The 16,655-nt window shown below is 41.7% G+C and overlaps 1 protein-coding gene across 2 annotated transcripts in view; it reads left to right on the forward strand.

The window, feature by feature from the left end:
* Window positions 1-16,655, forward strand: part of LOC136863372 (uncharacterized) — a 444,827-nt gene that overhangs the window by 372,870 nt on the left and 55,302 nt on the right. Inside the window, exon 4 of one of the 2 annotated variants that reach the window (XM_067139776.2) lies at window positions 2,470-2,781. The exons of the other annotated variant lie outside the window; for it this stretch is intronic. Coding sequence (XP_066995877.1) covers window positions 2,470-2,552 — 83 coding nt within the window. The 3' untranslated portion in view covers window positions 2,553-2,781. Of the gene's footprint in view, window positions 1-2,469; window positions 2,782-16,655 lie in introns of those variants that run through there. 2 annotated transcript variants of the gene reach the window in all.

Below are 16,655 nucleotides of genomic sequence, written 5' to 3' on the forward strand. Positions count from 1 at the left end.
CTTCCTACCCCAGTAGTGTTAGGTTTGCGAGGTCGAGAGATTCCTCCATTTTCGCAAGCTTTGTGGCCCTTCCCTTTCTTACGTCCATTCTTCAAATGGCCAGACCTCTTCCTTTCTCTCTCTTGATAACAGTTAATTGGGGATGGCTATTTAATTGTTTATCCCATTACGTCACGTTCAGACGGTGCATCTTTTCGTACCTCTCCGTGTACAACACTGCAGCAAAAGTAACATGCCCCATTACGTCCACATGATGAGAGACGCATACAGTAGTAGGGTAAAATGTACTCTAAATCACTCCAGTGTGTGGGTGTCGCTGCCACCTTTATCATAATCATTGAAAGCAAACGAAAACGTGATCGAAAACGATCGAAAATATAATTAAAAAATTCCTTTATACTCCTAGCCTTTTCCTATCTCATCGTCGCCATAAGACCTATCTGTATCTGTGTGACGTACAGCAAGTTATAAAAAAGGAACCGATAACTGCCATTTATTCATTTATTTACAAGAATGTCTGCAAGTTATTTTGTGGAACAATTACAGTTGATTAGACCATAACTTACATAAAGAAACAGAATCTAATATAGGATGTTACAGTGATAAGAACGGATTTAGCTCTGACTTTCCGATTTTTAGCCTCTGGTGATTCCTAGAATTCATGTACGATATATATCTTAAAAATCAGTCTCCATATTTAAATATAAAATACGTGTCGGATGCAAGTTTACATTTACTTTATACCTTAACTTAAATCACAAGCAAACTTTAAATCTAACTTTAACCGCAAACAAAGCACGCATCGGCGGCGGTTGCAGTGTAGGCTTCGGACTACAGGTGGCCACGGCTGGTCCGCTGTCCAACAGCTCTGCACTCCTCCCGACCAACCGAGCAGAGGACGGATCGCCACAGCTCTACACCTCTGCATTCGAGAGACAGAGAGGGCCTAGTCGCTACCGTCGGCTGACCTGAGAATGCTTTTCCGTGGTTTTCCATTCTGCTGCAGTGCCGGGACAGTTCCCTCGTATAGTCCACGGCCGCCAACCCCCTCACCTTCTCCATGGAAAAAAAGTAGTAGCATAGACCCTGCCATGTAAGCGCATACACTAAGGTACAACCTTACTCTCTCTCCCGTATTAATACTGAAGGTAGTGATTTATAGTTATTTTCTAACTGTTGGGTTTGCTTCAGTGTCGCTAACCGTACAGTTTAGGGACCCTACTTGCCGATACGATGTCTTACAGTTACTGTTAATCTTGCAGGTTTGCACTATGTAGTCATGAGTTTTTCGTGACTTGCGAGATTATGTATTGCCACTGCCTCGTTATGTAAATCACTATTGCTACTACATTTGCGGCTATAAGTGAAGCATATTTCCTTTTTCTGTAGGGTTGTAAATCAATTTGGGTAATACTGGGTAAAATAGAATTCTGGCATGTTTGAATGATACATTTAATAACGTAGTTGGTGTTAAATGGTGAACGCAGCATTTTAATTATACGGTCTTATTTTGTTCATTTCGTATATATAGGCCTAGAATTCAACCGGGATGTCTAAGAAGCAAGAAAAATCTGCAAGAACTCCTCCGAAAAGGAAAGCAATGTTACGTCCTCTATAAAGATCAGTTCGGTTGAAACGGAAGGAAATGTCTTTAACAACCTAACTTAACCTAACCTTGTCTTGTCACGACTTCGTACGGTTTGCAGACTTAGCCTTTGTTTCTTCTTATTGACTAACAGCATATGTACATGTAATATATTTGCTTGTGTGTATTATTACAGCGTGATTTTACTTCAGCCAGACAAGTAATGGCAAATTTCAAGAAGGGAGCTGAATTATTTAAACCAGGCTAACTCCAAAAGCGATATTTGCTTTTTAATGTATAGCCGTGAGTCTCAGTGGTTCAGGCGGCAGCGCGCCGGCCTCTCACCGCTGGATACCGTGGTTCATATCCCGGTCACTTCATGTGAGATTTGTGCCGTACAAAGCGGAGGCGGGACAGGTTTTTCTCCGAGTACTCCGGTTTTCCCTGTCATATTTCATTCCAGCAACACTCTCCACCATCCTTTCATTTCATCTGTCAATCATTAATCATTGTCCCTGAGGAGTGCAACAGGCCTCGGTAGCCGGCACAATTCTTATCCTCGCCGCAAATTGGGGGCTTCATCCATCCCATCCCTGACCCGGTCAGTGACTGAAAAACAGGTTGTAGGTTTTCATTTTTTATGTACAGCCGTACGTGCCGAGTGCTACAGCAGTAGTAGTACAAAGCTCTTGTTTCACAAAATGAGGCACGGAGATCTCCATTCCGTACGGGGAGCACTTATAACTACTTGCACTCAACATGAATGTATGTAGCGCTGCCTGCTTCAGTCTGCCTGTAGCCGCGTCCCTCTTGTTTAGTAGCAAGAAACGATGCACCGTCTAAACGCAGCACTAAAACACCTAACTCCGAATCTTGTGTTACAGGGGGTGCTGCTGGATGCCTGGGAGTGTCGTGGTTGGCGTTGGCACTTTGTCTTCTTGGAGCCTATTTGCTGCGGGTCGTCTGACAGAATGGGTTCACTTTTCTACAAACTGTGATAAAGTTTCCCTCCGTTGCTTTTAGAAACGGTGCATTGGTGGGAAACACATCGATTTTCTCCAGAATCAAGATTGTATCCAATGTAGTATTTCCTTCAGTGCTCACCAAGTATGTTTCCTCTCATATAGAATGGTCCGACATCACAGATTAGAAAATATCGAACAATGAACAGTTATCGTCATTACGACGCAGATTTAAAGTTGATGAAGAGGAGAGATAGACTACTTTACGAAATGTTACTATCAACATATGTTTCAGGGATCTGAAGGTACAGTAAGTATTTTCTTAGACTTAGAGCATCTGATGTGTTAGAAAAAATTGATTTCCATACCAGAGTTATGGGTTAATGTGAAACTGAACAAGCGCTGTATGGACCGTTAGGTATTTATTCCTATACTGAAATTCACATCATTCCAGGATTGTAAGATAGTCCAGGATGGCACGATTATCTCCAACGGGCAATCTGTGAGTTGAATGATCTGGACAAAGCGAAGGCGGGACAGGTTTATCTCTGGGCAGTCCAGTTTTACCTGTCATCTTTCATTCCAACAACACTGTCCGATATCATTTCATCTGTCAGTCATTAATCAATGCCTCAGAGAAGTGCGACAGTCTTCGGCAGCCGGCTCATTTCCTATCCTCGCCGCCAGATTGGGGGTTTCATTCATTTTATTCCTGACCCGATCGAATGACTGGAAACAGGCTGTGGATTGCCATTTCATTTTCTGTAGTCTTCCTTTTACTGTACGTGAATGATCGTTCCTGCGTATATAAAAGGGATTTTGACTCCTCAACTCTCCCGAAACCCACTGCTATTCTGGGGCGAAACGCTGGTAATTTAATGGTGGGAAAAGCCTAAGGAACTTTAATGCTTTTCTTTTTCTCCCCAAGCTGCTTATTCGTATAGGCATTATACATGACCAGAGTGGGAAATAATTAAGTAAAAGTAACCGAATTATTTTTAACGAACATTTGAAAGTAAAAGTTAGTAATTGTTGTTGTAATTGTAATTAGTAATTGTTTTACAAAACGTAATTTTTACCCCTAATTTACTTCCTGAAATAACATTGTAGTTGTTATACAGTATATCGTAAGGAAACAGATTTAATACTATACAATGCAACTTTCGTCAAAGGAACAATATTACACATTTATTACAATTCAAATGAAATACGGCGTGGTTATAGAATTCAGATCATTTAGTATTTGATTATACACTAAAAAACTAACAGACACTAAAGAGACTGCCAGACTGACGAATGCACGCGGCAAGGTGATGAATCATACCTCATTGTCTATGACGTTAGCAAAAAAATATAACCTTAGTACCCTTCCTCACACCACATGCAAAGTCTCCATATTTGCTGTAGCGCTATACAAATCGGTTAGCCGAGACGAAGGGCATTTTTTTGCGAATTTCCGCTAATAATTTTTGTAATTATTAAAGGAAATAAAGAAAAGAGTGATCTCATAAGACAACAGGGCTTATACAAATGGCTTTTTTTAATAATTCCTATAATTCCTAGTTTAAGCCGGCTAAAATGGAATAAAAATGTAATATTTTCCCCCAAAAGTTAATGATGATGCTTGTTGTTTAAAGTAACGTATCATCTAAGGTCATCGTCCGTCTCCAAAAAGTGGGTAGGCGACTGACAACCCTCGCCCCCGCTAATCGCTGCTACTGCTAGACGAGGTACATTCTTACCACTCCAGTACTTCCAAAGCCATCAAACCTAACCTAAAATATCGTACACTACTGGGAATGTTCTTTAAATGAAACACATGCATTCCTTCAAGTGCCTCTGTAGAGCGTATTTTCAGAAATGCCAGAAGTCACTAACTAAAATAAGAAGTATGGAAAATAATCATATTGAAATTTTCAAAGTGTCATATTTAGTGCTGATAGCCATTTAATATATTTATGCTAACAAAACACAAAATGAAATAATATTTTTTTGTTTGCTAACTTTGGTATAAAGACAGCCCCACGTGAAAAAATAAAATATCAATGATTTCCTTAAGACTGGCATTCCGTGAAGTAATTATAACGGTAATTGTGATTTTACTGATTACTTGTTTGAAATTGTAATTGAGTAAAATATTTCTCAAGTATCGGTAGCTGTAATTCAATCCAGTTCCACCTTCTCTTCTCCTCTATCCTCATATATCTTTTCGCCATATTTACCAGTGAAATTTTGTGTGAAACTGGAACATCAGGTGCTCTAAGGCTAGAGAAAAAGTCAGTGAATATGTGGATTATTGATGTGGATGTTTCATTAAAGTTCTTATTCTATTTTGAATCTAAGTCACAAAAAGTGCTCGGAGCGATTGTAAGCAAACATAATGACGTTAGAAACAATTGAAAGCCAAGATAAAAGAGTGTTAGATGTTTTATTTGTAGTATAGTTAAACTGGCCATTGTACTTATTGCGTATCTCTTTGGTGCTTGTAATCAAAAGTGTGGAATTATTACTTTTTCTTATAGTATTCCGATCTAGTTTATTTACTGTGAATATCTGTAGGACACTCCTAGTGGAAGTTATCAAGGCAAGAGAATTATAATATTCTTTGGTTAGGATGAAAAAAATGAATACATACAATCTGATATTAGAAGTTGAAAGGAAACAAATTTTCCATATTCTCTGTAATTAGAGAAATAAAAAGTATATCAGGCTACCTGACAGGCAGTTAATTTGACTGAAAGAACACATTACAGTAAGTATTATCGGCACACTTTTTCTGGATAGATTTACGCCCTAGTGCTGAATAGGTCGACCTCGGCAATCTTCGAGATTCGTACTAGCAACCTTTGAAACACAAAATATGAATCGCTTATGCATCGCTGTGCGACATCTGGCGTACACTTTACGTACTAGTACTGTTGTTGTTTACACAGCAAAGCCAAACTATAGAATTCATGCTAGGAACAAGATTCGCATCGAGAAATGTTATATAATGTGTGTGTGTGACACAGTTGTTGGCTTAAGATAATAACGGTTTAGAAACTTCATATCAATCGATCATATTCTCGATTCAGTTCAGATTTCATTTTCATTCAGTTGGCAACACTACCGGAACCGGGAGAGCTCCCTCATTACTCCTCACTCCCGTTCACAAATCTATCCAGAAAAAGTGTGCCGATAATAATCTACATGATGGTACCTGTACTGTGATACAAGCACCTCACTCTAGGTAACGTAAATCGTTATGTAGAAAACTGCATAATTATTAATGGTAACCCGTTAAACTTACACATTTGTTCAGAATTAATTTCTTATAAAATTACTCTCCAGTTTAGTCGAGAAATGTGTACATTGTGGGAAGAAAATCTCAAAATGTTAAAACAAATCTATTTTTAAGTTTCTATCTCCTCTAAATTTTTGTCCCGCTAAGGAGTGTCCTCAGCACTAGACCAGTTTATGGTAATTGTAAAATTGATTCCACACTTTCAATTCCGTAAGCCTAGCGTGAATAGTAGCGAGCGTGGTCGTGGAAAGTAAACATCATCGCACAAAACCATTATTAGTACCCTTGTAGCACCTTCGTCATAACTTGTTTGTTCTAAACAGTAGTAACAGTACATTACTATCTGCGTCTGACGAGAAGTAGCGGCATCTTGTAGGTATGGCACGAGTAACAATACTACTCTGAACTACAAATGTTAGTCTGATAAACAGATGCATGTTCATTATTAAACCGTTCATTATGCCGTGCTTACAGTAAATGTGTAACTAAAGCATAATCGCACTGCCACTTTTAAACTTCTCAACTGCACCTCAGATCGCAAGAATCACCGCGGACGGAACAGATGTTTATTGTCAGGTCTTGAGACTTGAGACTCGCGCATGTGCAGAAGCCATACCTACCCCTCGCATCCATGCGAATTCTCGTCAGACGACCATAGTACGCATACATCGGGAGGTACCAGAGGTGCCTGGGCATCCCCTAAGACTGTATAAACCTGTTGCATAAGGAATGCCTCCCTTGATATCAGTGGTTATAGTTGAAGAATATAAGACCTTATAAGTGTAATACTAAATAAATTATGCAGTACGGAGAACGTCCAGATTTGAATGAGAAAAAAATGTAAGCTGTACTTATTAAGAATCGTAATAATTATGAGGAATTTTCATAATTAATTTAATTTTGTACAAGGTAGTTTCAAAAAATAAGGTGACAAGGGCTCGCATGGAGAAACTTTGTTTTACTGGCAGATGTAACAATACACAGAAATAAGGCACTATACATATTATTATTCAAAATAGTCACCATTCATGTTCAAACGGTATACCAAGAAATCGATGCCGGCAAGAAAAACTCTATTTCTAATCCCTGAAGCCTCGACGGTATCCCCTGTCTTCCATAAGAGGTGACTAAAAGGGGCCCCAGGGGCTCTCATCTCGGTAGCGTGGGTTGGCGACCACGAGTCACTTAGCTAAGTCCTGGCATTGCTTCCACTTATTTGTTCCAGGCCCATCACTTTCATCTTTCCTATCCGACCTCCCTTGATCAACTATTGTTTTTTCCTTACCCCGGCGGGATTAGGTTTGCGAAGCCTATGGAGTCTTTCATTTTTACGCCCTTCGTGGCCCTTGTCTTTCTTTGTCCGATAACTTCATTTTTCGAAGTGCCGGACCTCTGCAATTTTTTCTCTCTGATTAATGCTAATAGAGGATGGTTGCCTAGTTGTACTCTTCAAACAGTAGTCACTACCACCACCTGAAGGCTCGTCGTGACGAACGGCCATATCGTCGTGGAATCGCTTACCACCCAGGTCCTTCTTCAACTGTCTGAAGAGATGGAAATCACTGGGTACCAGGTCGGGCCTGTATGGAGGATGGTCCAGTAGCGGCCTGATCGTTGCTCATCTTGCTCATCCGTCGCGACGTTATCGGACCCAGTGCACCAACACAAAATCTGTTTCCGTGACATGACATTCACAAGGTACATCTCAATAAGTTGCCAATGAATTTCTACTGATGAGGTGTCCTTCAGACGCAACATTCGGATGATGCTACACACTTCCACGTTTGACCATATCTCGTGCGCGTAGCCATCTCTTAACCAATATTGCGAGGGTCTGATGCAACATATGCACCATCTAACGGCTGCATGGAAAGCTGCGGATTCATGCTTCAGCCCTGGCGGAAAATTCATACACGAAGGTGAATACGTCACCTGTGTGTGCTCTTGTTACCTTATTGTTTTGAAGTGCCCTTACATAAAGTATTTCATACGCTGTTATTCAGAAAAAACACATTACATTTTAAAAACATTGTATAAAACAAATCTCTTTAGCATCTATATATAATCAGTTCAGCTACTTTAGTTCAGAATGAAATGCACAAAATTTAAATCATAACATATGTTTTTATTATTATGGTGTTACTGAAAATAATATTTCCATTAACGAAGGAATAAAGTGTGAACAAAAGAGAAATCTCGCCATGTAACTTAACCTAACTCCTGGCACCTCTAAGTATAAAAGTCTACTGTCGCCTGTGGAAATGTGTTGTTACTTCTGTATATTATTATTATTATTATTATTATTATTATTATTATTATTATTATTATTATTATTATTATTACAATATCATGATAAGTCCATAATTCCATAGCTATATTTAATGTCATTTCATTTTCGTAATATATTCATGTGTGATAAGAATGCCAAGAAGTTTCATAAGAGACATCGATGTACTTCCAGTGTAAAGCATTATAGATTTTACAGTATATATATTTTGTATTATATGTATAATATCATTGTTAAAAAGATCAGTGCTGTAATAAAATAAAAATCATGTGAATTTAGATATAATGAAAGGTTTTCATCTCACCTATCATACAGTGTTCCTTTAATCTATCCTTTATCATTATCCTACCTCATTTTAGAGTTTTATTCAAGAAATTTTGCAAACTACTGAAGAGATAAGCTTGGGGAGAAACACTAGGGAAATAATTTAAAATGAGGAAGGCTAAGAGGACAGGAAAGGAGTTATAAGCGGATATCTAAAATTGTATACAACTTATTTTCCTTTTTAGAATATCAACGTAGATATCCTGTTTACTCTAATCCAAGAATGTGGCGAGTAATGGGTTACGTTGTGGACTTCGTGAGAACCCGTTAGGAGATAATGTGTAAATTTATTACTTTCTTCTTTCTTTCTTTTTTTTCTTTCTTAATCTCTTAGCCCTCCAGGGTTGATTTTTCCCACGGACTCAGCGAGGGATACCACTTCTACCACCTCAAGGGCAGTGACCTGAAGCGTGAGACTTTGAGTCGAGGATACAACTGGGGAGGATGACCAGTACCTCGCTCAGGCGGCCTCACCTGCTATGCTGAACAAGGGCCTTGCGGGGGGATGGGATGATTGGAAGGGATAGACAAGGAAGAGGGAAGGAAGTGGCCGTGGCCTTAAGTTAGATACCATCCCGGCATTTGCCTGGAGGAGAAGTGAGAAACCACGGAAAACACTTCGATGATGGCTGAGGTTGGAATCGAACCCACCTCTTACTCAGTTGACCTCCAGAGGCTGAGTGGACCCCGTTCCAGCCCACGTACCACTTTTCAAATTTCGTGGCAGAGCCAGGAATCGAACCCGGGCCTCCGGGGGTGGTAGCTAATCATGCTAACCACTACACCACAGAAACGGACAGTAAATTTATTAACTTGGAAAATTATGGTTGTATAAACATAATTTCAAGCCGATTTTCATCCCTGGTCAAATATCGTTTCCACAGTTCACTGATTCTTCTGATATGGACTGGGAAAAGCTAGTTACTTTCCTTGATACATCTCTACTTTGTCTTTCACAATCTGATATTAACGAAGGCATGCTGACGCAAGTAATACATTTTCCCTGTCTTGAATATTAGAGCGGTGTCACTTGCAGGGTCAGCTAGTATGTGCATTCAGAGGGCTTGGGGTACAATTCAGTTGTGTAGTCCCACCGGCCGATTCGATGAGGAAAGCAACAGGAAACTACGGTACCGTACTTTTACATCTTCATAGTACGCTTCTCGGGAGAAACTGGAAATTTTTATGACTGCTGATGGTGTTGCTATCGGGGACAGCGGTACCTAGATATCAACGTGGGCGAGGGGTCAAATTTAAGACTCGTTATTCAAATGCAATTTATCAGTATTTTAATTATCGACATCTAAGAATGAAAACCCCTTGTGTCTGATTTAACTCATGTTAGAGGAGAAGTAAAAAATACTGTTTTCTTTTAAACTTCAAAATATCTCTCGATATATATACACATACACTGACTGACAGAGCAAATGCAACACCAAGAAGGAGTGGTTCGAAAGGGATGAAAGTTGGGGAAAAAACAGAGACGGCACGGACGAATAATTGATGTTTATTTCAAACCGATATGCAGGTTACACAATGCGCACGGCATCGACTCAGTAGGATGTAGGACCACCGCGAGCGGCGATGCACGCAGAAACACGTCGAGGTACAGAGTCAATAAGAGTGCGGATGGTGTCCTGAGGGGTGGTTCTCCATTCTCTGTCAACCATTTGCCACAGTTGGTCGTCCGTACGAGGCTGGGGCAGAGTTTGCAAACGGCGTCCAATGAGACCCCACACGTGTTCGATTGGTGAGAGATCCGGAGAGTACGCTGGCCACGGAAGCATCTGTACACCTCGTAGAGCCTGTTGGGAGATGCGAGCAGTGTGTGGGCGGGCATTATCCTGCTGAAACAGAGCATTGGGCAGCCCCTGAAGGTACGGGAGTGCCACCGGCCGCAGCACATGCTGCACGTAGCGGTGGGCATTTAACGTGCCTTGAATACGCACTAGAGGTGACGTGGAATCATACGCAATAGCGCCCCAAACCATGATGCCGCGTTGTCTAGCGGTAGGGCGCTCCACAGTTACTGCCGGATTTGACCTTTCTCCACGCCGACGCCACACTCGTCTGCGGTGACTATCACTGACAGAACAGAAGCGTGACTCATCGGAGAACACGACGTTCCGCCATTCCCTCATCCAAGTCGCTTTAGCCCGGCACCATGCCAGGCGTGCACGTCTATGCTGTGGAGTCAATGGTAGTCTTCTGAGCGGACGCCGGGAGTGCAGGCCTCCTTCAACCAATCGACGGGAAATTGTTCTGGTCGATATTGGAACAGCCAGGGTGTCTTGCACATGCTGAAGAATGGCGGTTGACGTGGCGTGCGGGGCTGCCACCGCTTGGCGGCGGATGCGCCGGTCCTCGCGTGCTGACGTCACTCGGGCTGCGCCTGGACCCCTCGCACGTGCCACATGTCCCTGCGCCAACCATCTTCGCCACAGGCGCTGCACCGTGGACACATCCCTATGGGTATCGGCTGCGATTTGACGAAGCGACCAACCTGCCCTTCTCAGCCCGATCACCATACCCCTCGTAAAGTCGTCTGTCTGCTGGAAATGCCTCCGTTGACGGCGGCCTAGCATTCTTAGCTATACACGTGTCCTGTGGCACACGACAACACGTTCTACAATGACTGTCGGCTGAGAAATCACGGTACGAAGTGGGCCATTCGCCAACGCCGTGTCCCATTTATCGTTCGCTACGTGCGCAGCACAGCGGCGCATTTCACATCATGAGCATACCTCAGTGACGTCAGTCTACCCTGCAATTGGCATAAAGTTCTGACCACTCCTTCTTGGTGTTGCATTTGCTCTGTCAGTCAGTGTATATTGCATATCATAGGTTTGTTACAAAACCATGCATGGACTGACAACTTGTAATGAAAATATACAACAGAAAATTTGAGTAGGTGGAGCATTATTTGATCCTGTAATGATTAAAAGGGCCGCCCCACAAGGCAGTGTTATTGGACCTTTGTGTTTTCTTATATACCAGGCGCCTTGCGAGCGCCGTACTTGCTACTTACAATTGTCCCGCATGCAATAGTGATGGAATGCCTAATCACTTGTTTTCGAAGGACGGCTACAACGTGCTGTACTGTGGATGTTGTGAAACAAATAGCAGTCATTTTACTGCACACGTTAACAGGGTACATTTGTAAACACGCCAAAGGTGCAGAAAAGACAATTTAATAACTTATTAATGTATACACGTGTAGACATTCCACTCTATAAAAGAGTTGTTTGTATGAAACAAAAACTAATACTTTTCGGCGAAATACGTGTGTAGAAGGCAGACGTCTGTTTGGAGCTTCGTCTGCATTCCCACCAGATTCTCCACAGATTAAAATGATGTCTGTGTATTCCTCGTTGCTGAACGCACTAGCCATTGCCGCTATGCAGACAGCAAATGTAGTGCACGCACATTAACGGTGTCCCTACATAAACAATCAACACTGCCCCACCCCAGTACTGAAAAGGAGGGGAAGGGAGTGAACAGGTAGTGCTGAATACACAGTGTGTGTGTATTCCGGCGTTATGCTGTAACATTGTAATAAGATGGCTCCTATCCTATCACAGGTGAATCGAGGCCGTATTATTGGCATGTGGGAGGCTCACATGGTCCCCCAAGCAATAGCACAAGCAATACCATGCAGTCTTAAGACAGTTTGGAGATGGATAGAAATATGGCAAGAACGAGGTAAAGAAGGATTGGTAGACCCGATATAACGCAGCTACAAAATATTCCTAACTAGTATAAAATACTTTGCGGTTAAAAACCTCCTTTACCTCTTAATACTGTAATTATCAGAGTAGTTACTTTTTAATTTTTTAATGTTAAAATGCTATTTGACCGAGCTCGATAGCTGCAGTCGCTTAAGTGCGGTCAGTATCCAGTATTCGGGAGATAGTAGGTTCGAATCCCACTGTCGGCAGCCCTGAAAATGGTTTTCCGTGGTTTCCCATTTTCACACCAGGCAAATGCTGGGGCTGTACCTTAATTAAGGCCACGGCCGCTTCGTTCCCACTCCTAGCCCTTCCCTGTCCCATCGTCGCCATAAGACCTATCTGTGTCGGCGCGACGTAAAGCAACTAGCAAAAAAAAAAAAAAAAAATGCTATTTGTTCGGGGCGTCGACCTATAGAGTTCTTTTGCCCCTACTTGCACAATATATGAACCTGCATGCAATTGGAACTGCGGAAGTGTTGAGTGTTGAATGTGAGAAACGTTAAGGACGACACAAACACGCAGTCCCCAGGCCAGGGGTTTTACAATTAAAACCCCCTGACCCGGCCGGGAATCGAAACCGGGGCGGCCGGACGCGTTGCCTCGTACACCGCGGGGCCGGACGAGTAGGTAACCTAATGCTGTACTTCAATACATCCGCCACTGTGCCCATTTCGATCACAACGAAGTCTTGTAGCGGGCTGTCTGCATGTAGTCCATGCAGCAATGCGTTAAGCGAGAAGGTGAGTCATTGTGCCTTCGACACTACCCCTTCACTCCCTTCCCCCATGTGTTGTACTGGATTGGCCTTCAACACTACCCCTTCACTCTCTCCCCTTCTTTTCAGTACTGGAGTGGGGCAGTGTTGATTGTTTATGTGGGGACACCATTAATGTGCACGTCTGTACATACACCAGCCTAGTTCTATGCGGCCGTAAACGAGGTTTACTAATCCGGTTGCATTAGACGGTTAGCGCTGAGGAACATGCTGCGAGCGAACGTCCGGTTGTTATCTCCTCATATTCTGACGTAACCCACCTGCTGGCAGTAGTTCCCCAGTGAAAATCAGTTAGTAGACATCCCATTCATCATTGGCGCATGCGGGACATTTATACGTAGAAAGTACGGCATTCGCGAGCTGCCTGGTATATATGATATGAAGTGGTCTCACAGATAAGGCCTTCTGCGGATGACGTTATACTGTATGGAGTAATAAATAAGTTACAGGATTGAGAACGACTTAAAAAATCGTCAACACTATTGTAACATGAACAGCAGTATGATGGTAAACGGGATGAAATGTCGGGTTGTAAATTTCACAGAAAGGAAAACTGTGTTGATGGGATCGCTGTAAATACCTAGGTGTTAACATAAGGAAAGATCTTCATTAGGGTAATCGCATACATTGTAAATAAAGGTTACTTTTTTCGACTTTCCCAACTGGAAATTGCCCTTGAGGACAAAGTATACAAAATGACAAGATAAATACTACTCGTAATTGTGAGTTGGTTAGCACATTTGACTTACTGTACATTGTTGCATTAAGAATTTGGGAGATATGGTTCTTTAAGATTCGTATACAATATTTCAAGGCAGTCACAGCAATTTCTTTTATTAATGCCTGATTGAGATTAAATTATTTGCAGAACTGAACGAACAAGAGAGGAATGGTTCCTCTAGCGCCAACCATTAATCCTATGACTTCGATATTATCCAGCTGGTATTCTTGTTGATAGACTGGGGTGGTTGGTTCATATGTTGTTTCCTTTTCCTCGTGTACCTCGTTGGGTTGTGTTTCGAATGTCTCGAATATAATCGTCGGATCTATGATAAAGCCCTTTCGATGGTCATTGAAGGCTATCATGTCAATTCGACGGGTGCTTCCTGTAATAGAGAGAACGTGAACCTCCTCGAAGACTGTAAAGCCTGCAATTGCAGATCGTTTTTATGGTGCCTAGTATGTCGTAGAACTTCTCCAGGCGAGCAGTAACCGAGAGCGTGAGCAATAGTTTCTACCTCGTATATACTCCTGTAACCAGTGTGTACCCCCCAAGTGCCCCTTACCCCAAAGGGGGTAGGCAATTTTTTTTTTTTTTTTTTTTTTTTTTTTTGTCGTCTCCGGTGCGTCTCTGCGCTCCTCCTACGGCAGTGGAGTGGAAGAAAATTTAGCTCTGTAGCCAACCAAGGACCAGCCGGACTACAGGGCGAATGTTACGTAATGCTAAGTAGTATGAAATGCTCTCCGACAAGACAGCTATCATGGCGTATGGTGACACAACACATTCAATTTGCAGTTATTTACTTTAGTATTAAATATTGAGTTTTAATTTAGGGCTGTGGACTTATGACAAGTGAGTTTATATAGTCAGGTGTTAGGAAAGCATTCACTGTTTCCTAGTTTGTGTGAGAGTAGGGACGTGGGGTGACCCATCCAGTAGGTGACCACGCCCGATGTTGCTTAACTGTGTGCGTGCGTGATCTGTTTTTATTGGTACCATCTCACTGTGCCAGTGTTGTGTACTCCACAAGTAGTTATACCTGTTGGTATGTTTTCACAACAGTATTGAAAGTGCGACCGCCTTGGCGTTCCTGCTTAGTTCCAGTGCGTCGTAAGTAACTGTAGAGTCAGTCTCATAGTATCTGGAGGTGTTATGTTTAAATCCAGTAGTTTGGGTATTTGGTGCGTTTTTCTGTTGAGTATAGCTTGGTTACGTCTAATTACCTAGTTGTGGCAGCGTCGACAACGGTTAGCGTCCATGGTCCTGTCTGGAATAACTCGTACCGCCGCTACGTTGTCTGTCATTTTCAAGGCATCAAGCCATTAGCTACAAGATAATCTTTGAAGACGACTAACCCACTGATTGGCTGGAGAGTGTTGGCGGAAAAAAGGGTAACTCCTTTCCCTTCCTGTGAGAGGTCACACTACTTCCCAAATTCAACTTCTCTCAACTTGGTTCTTATTTTCTAGGGGGTTTAAAAATCCATTCTTTTAATTTAATACACTATCACCTGGTGTTAGACGAAGCCTTTTCAAACAGCTGAGTCTTTCTTCTTTTGGTTCTTTTGTATTTAGTATGTAAGGATCTCTGGAATTAAAGGGCATTAATGCGTTGAAAAACAACGTCCCAACACGAAAGGAATAGCGCTAGTCTGTTGACTCCCTAGAACTGTATAGCATGATGTCCGGTATATCAGCGGGAACGTGCATTTCTTCCAATGTGCATCTGATCATTTTATCTGAATCTTCGAGGAATGTTACAGGGTATTTAGGGGTTGTGGTAACGAAGTAAAGGAGAGGGCGTATAAGTCACTGGTAAGACCCCAGTCAGAGTATGGTTTTAGTATATGGGACTCCTCATCAGGATGACTTGATACGAGAACTGGAAACGATTCAAGGGAAAACGGGGTGATTTCCGATAAAAGATCAGCGTTATGAAAATATTGCAAACTTTGTGCTGGGAAGACTTGGAAGTAAGAAAAAGAACAGCTCGGCTAAGCGAATTTTTTCGAGCTGTCAGTGGAGAGATGGTTTGGAATGACATAAGTAGACTAATAAGCTTGAGTAAAGATTTTAAAAGTAGGAAAGGTCATAGAATGAAGATAAAGTTGGAATTACAAAGGAAAAATTGGAGCAAATACTCGTCTGTAGGAAGATGAATTAATGACTGATATAATTTATCAAGGGAGATGTTTGATAAATGTCCACCTTTTACGAAATCATTTAAAAGAAGACTAGGAAAACAGTCCTAAATGCAAATCAATGGTGACTGAATAATTGATACAGCTTACGAAGTTTCTTCTTGTTTTTTGTTTTACCGTCTGCTTTTCCTCGCAACGACACAGGCAGGTTTTACGGCGACGATTGTACAGGAAAGGGTTAGGAGAGGGAAGGAAGCGAACGTGGCCTAAATTAAGACACAGTCTCAGCATTTGCCTAGTGTGGAAATGGGCTGCCCACAGTGTGGTTCGAACCTACTATCTCCCCAATGCAAGCTGATAGCTACATGACACAAACCGTACAGCCACTTGCTCGACTTGGGAAGTTTAAATACACAAGTTATTGGACATCCGAATTTTTCATACTTCCACGGTTAAGAGTTGCGAGATTCTCATTATATTTCAGAGATACTAGTGTAACTCACATTGCAGGAAAAATGGAAATAATTTAAATTTTACTTGAAAATATTACTTAAGTTAGGTGATTACAGCAGGAAATTTGACAACCTGATATTTCTTTAACTGTTTTATTTTATTAAATAAGCATTCTTACAGACAACTACATCGAAAATGTTTCATTGTTACTAAAGCCAACCAGAAGTGCACGCTAAATTCTGCCTACTCAGATACAGTATGTGTATTTTACTAACGGGGGATACCGTGGTTACAGAGGTGAAAGAAGGTGAGGGCATGTATGGGTTGATATAACACAGTCAGAAGATTAATTTGAAACTTTAAAGTTACAGCTATATCTCTTTCTCTGCTATAT

Source organism: Anabrus simplex, chromosome 1 (genome assembly GCF_040414725.1).
Source record: "Anabrus simplex isolate iqAnaSimp1 chromosome 1, ASM4041472v1, whole genome shotgun sequence".
Taxonomy (NCBI): domain Eukaryota; kingdom Metazoa; phylum Arthropoda; class Insecta; order Orthoptera; family Tettigoniidae; genus Anabrus; species Anabrus simplex.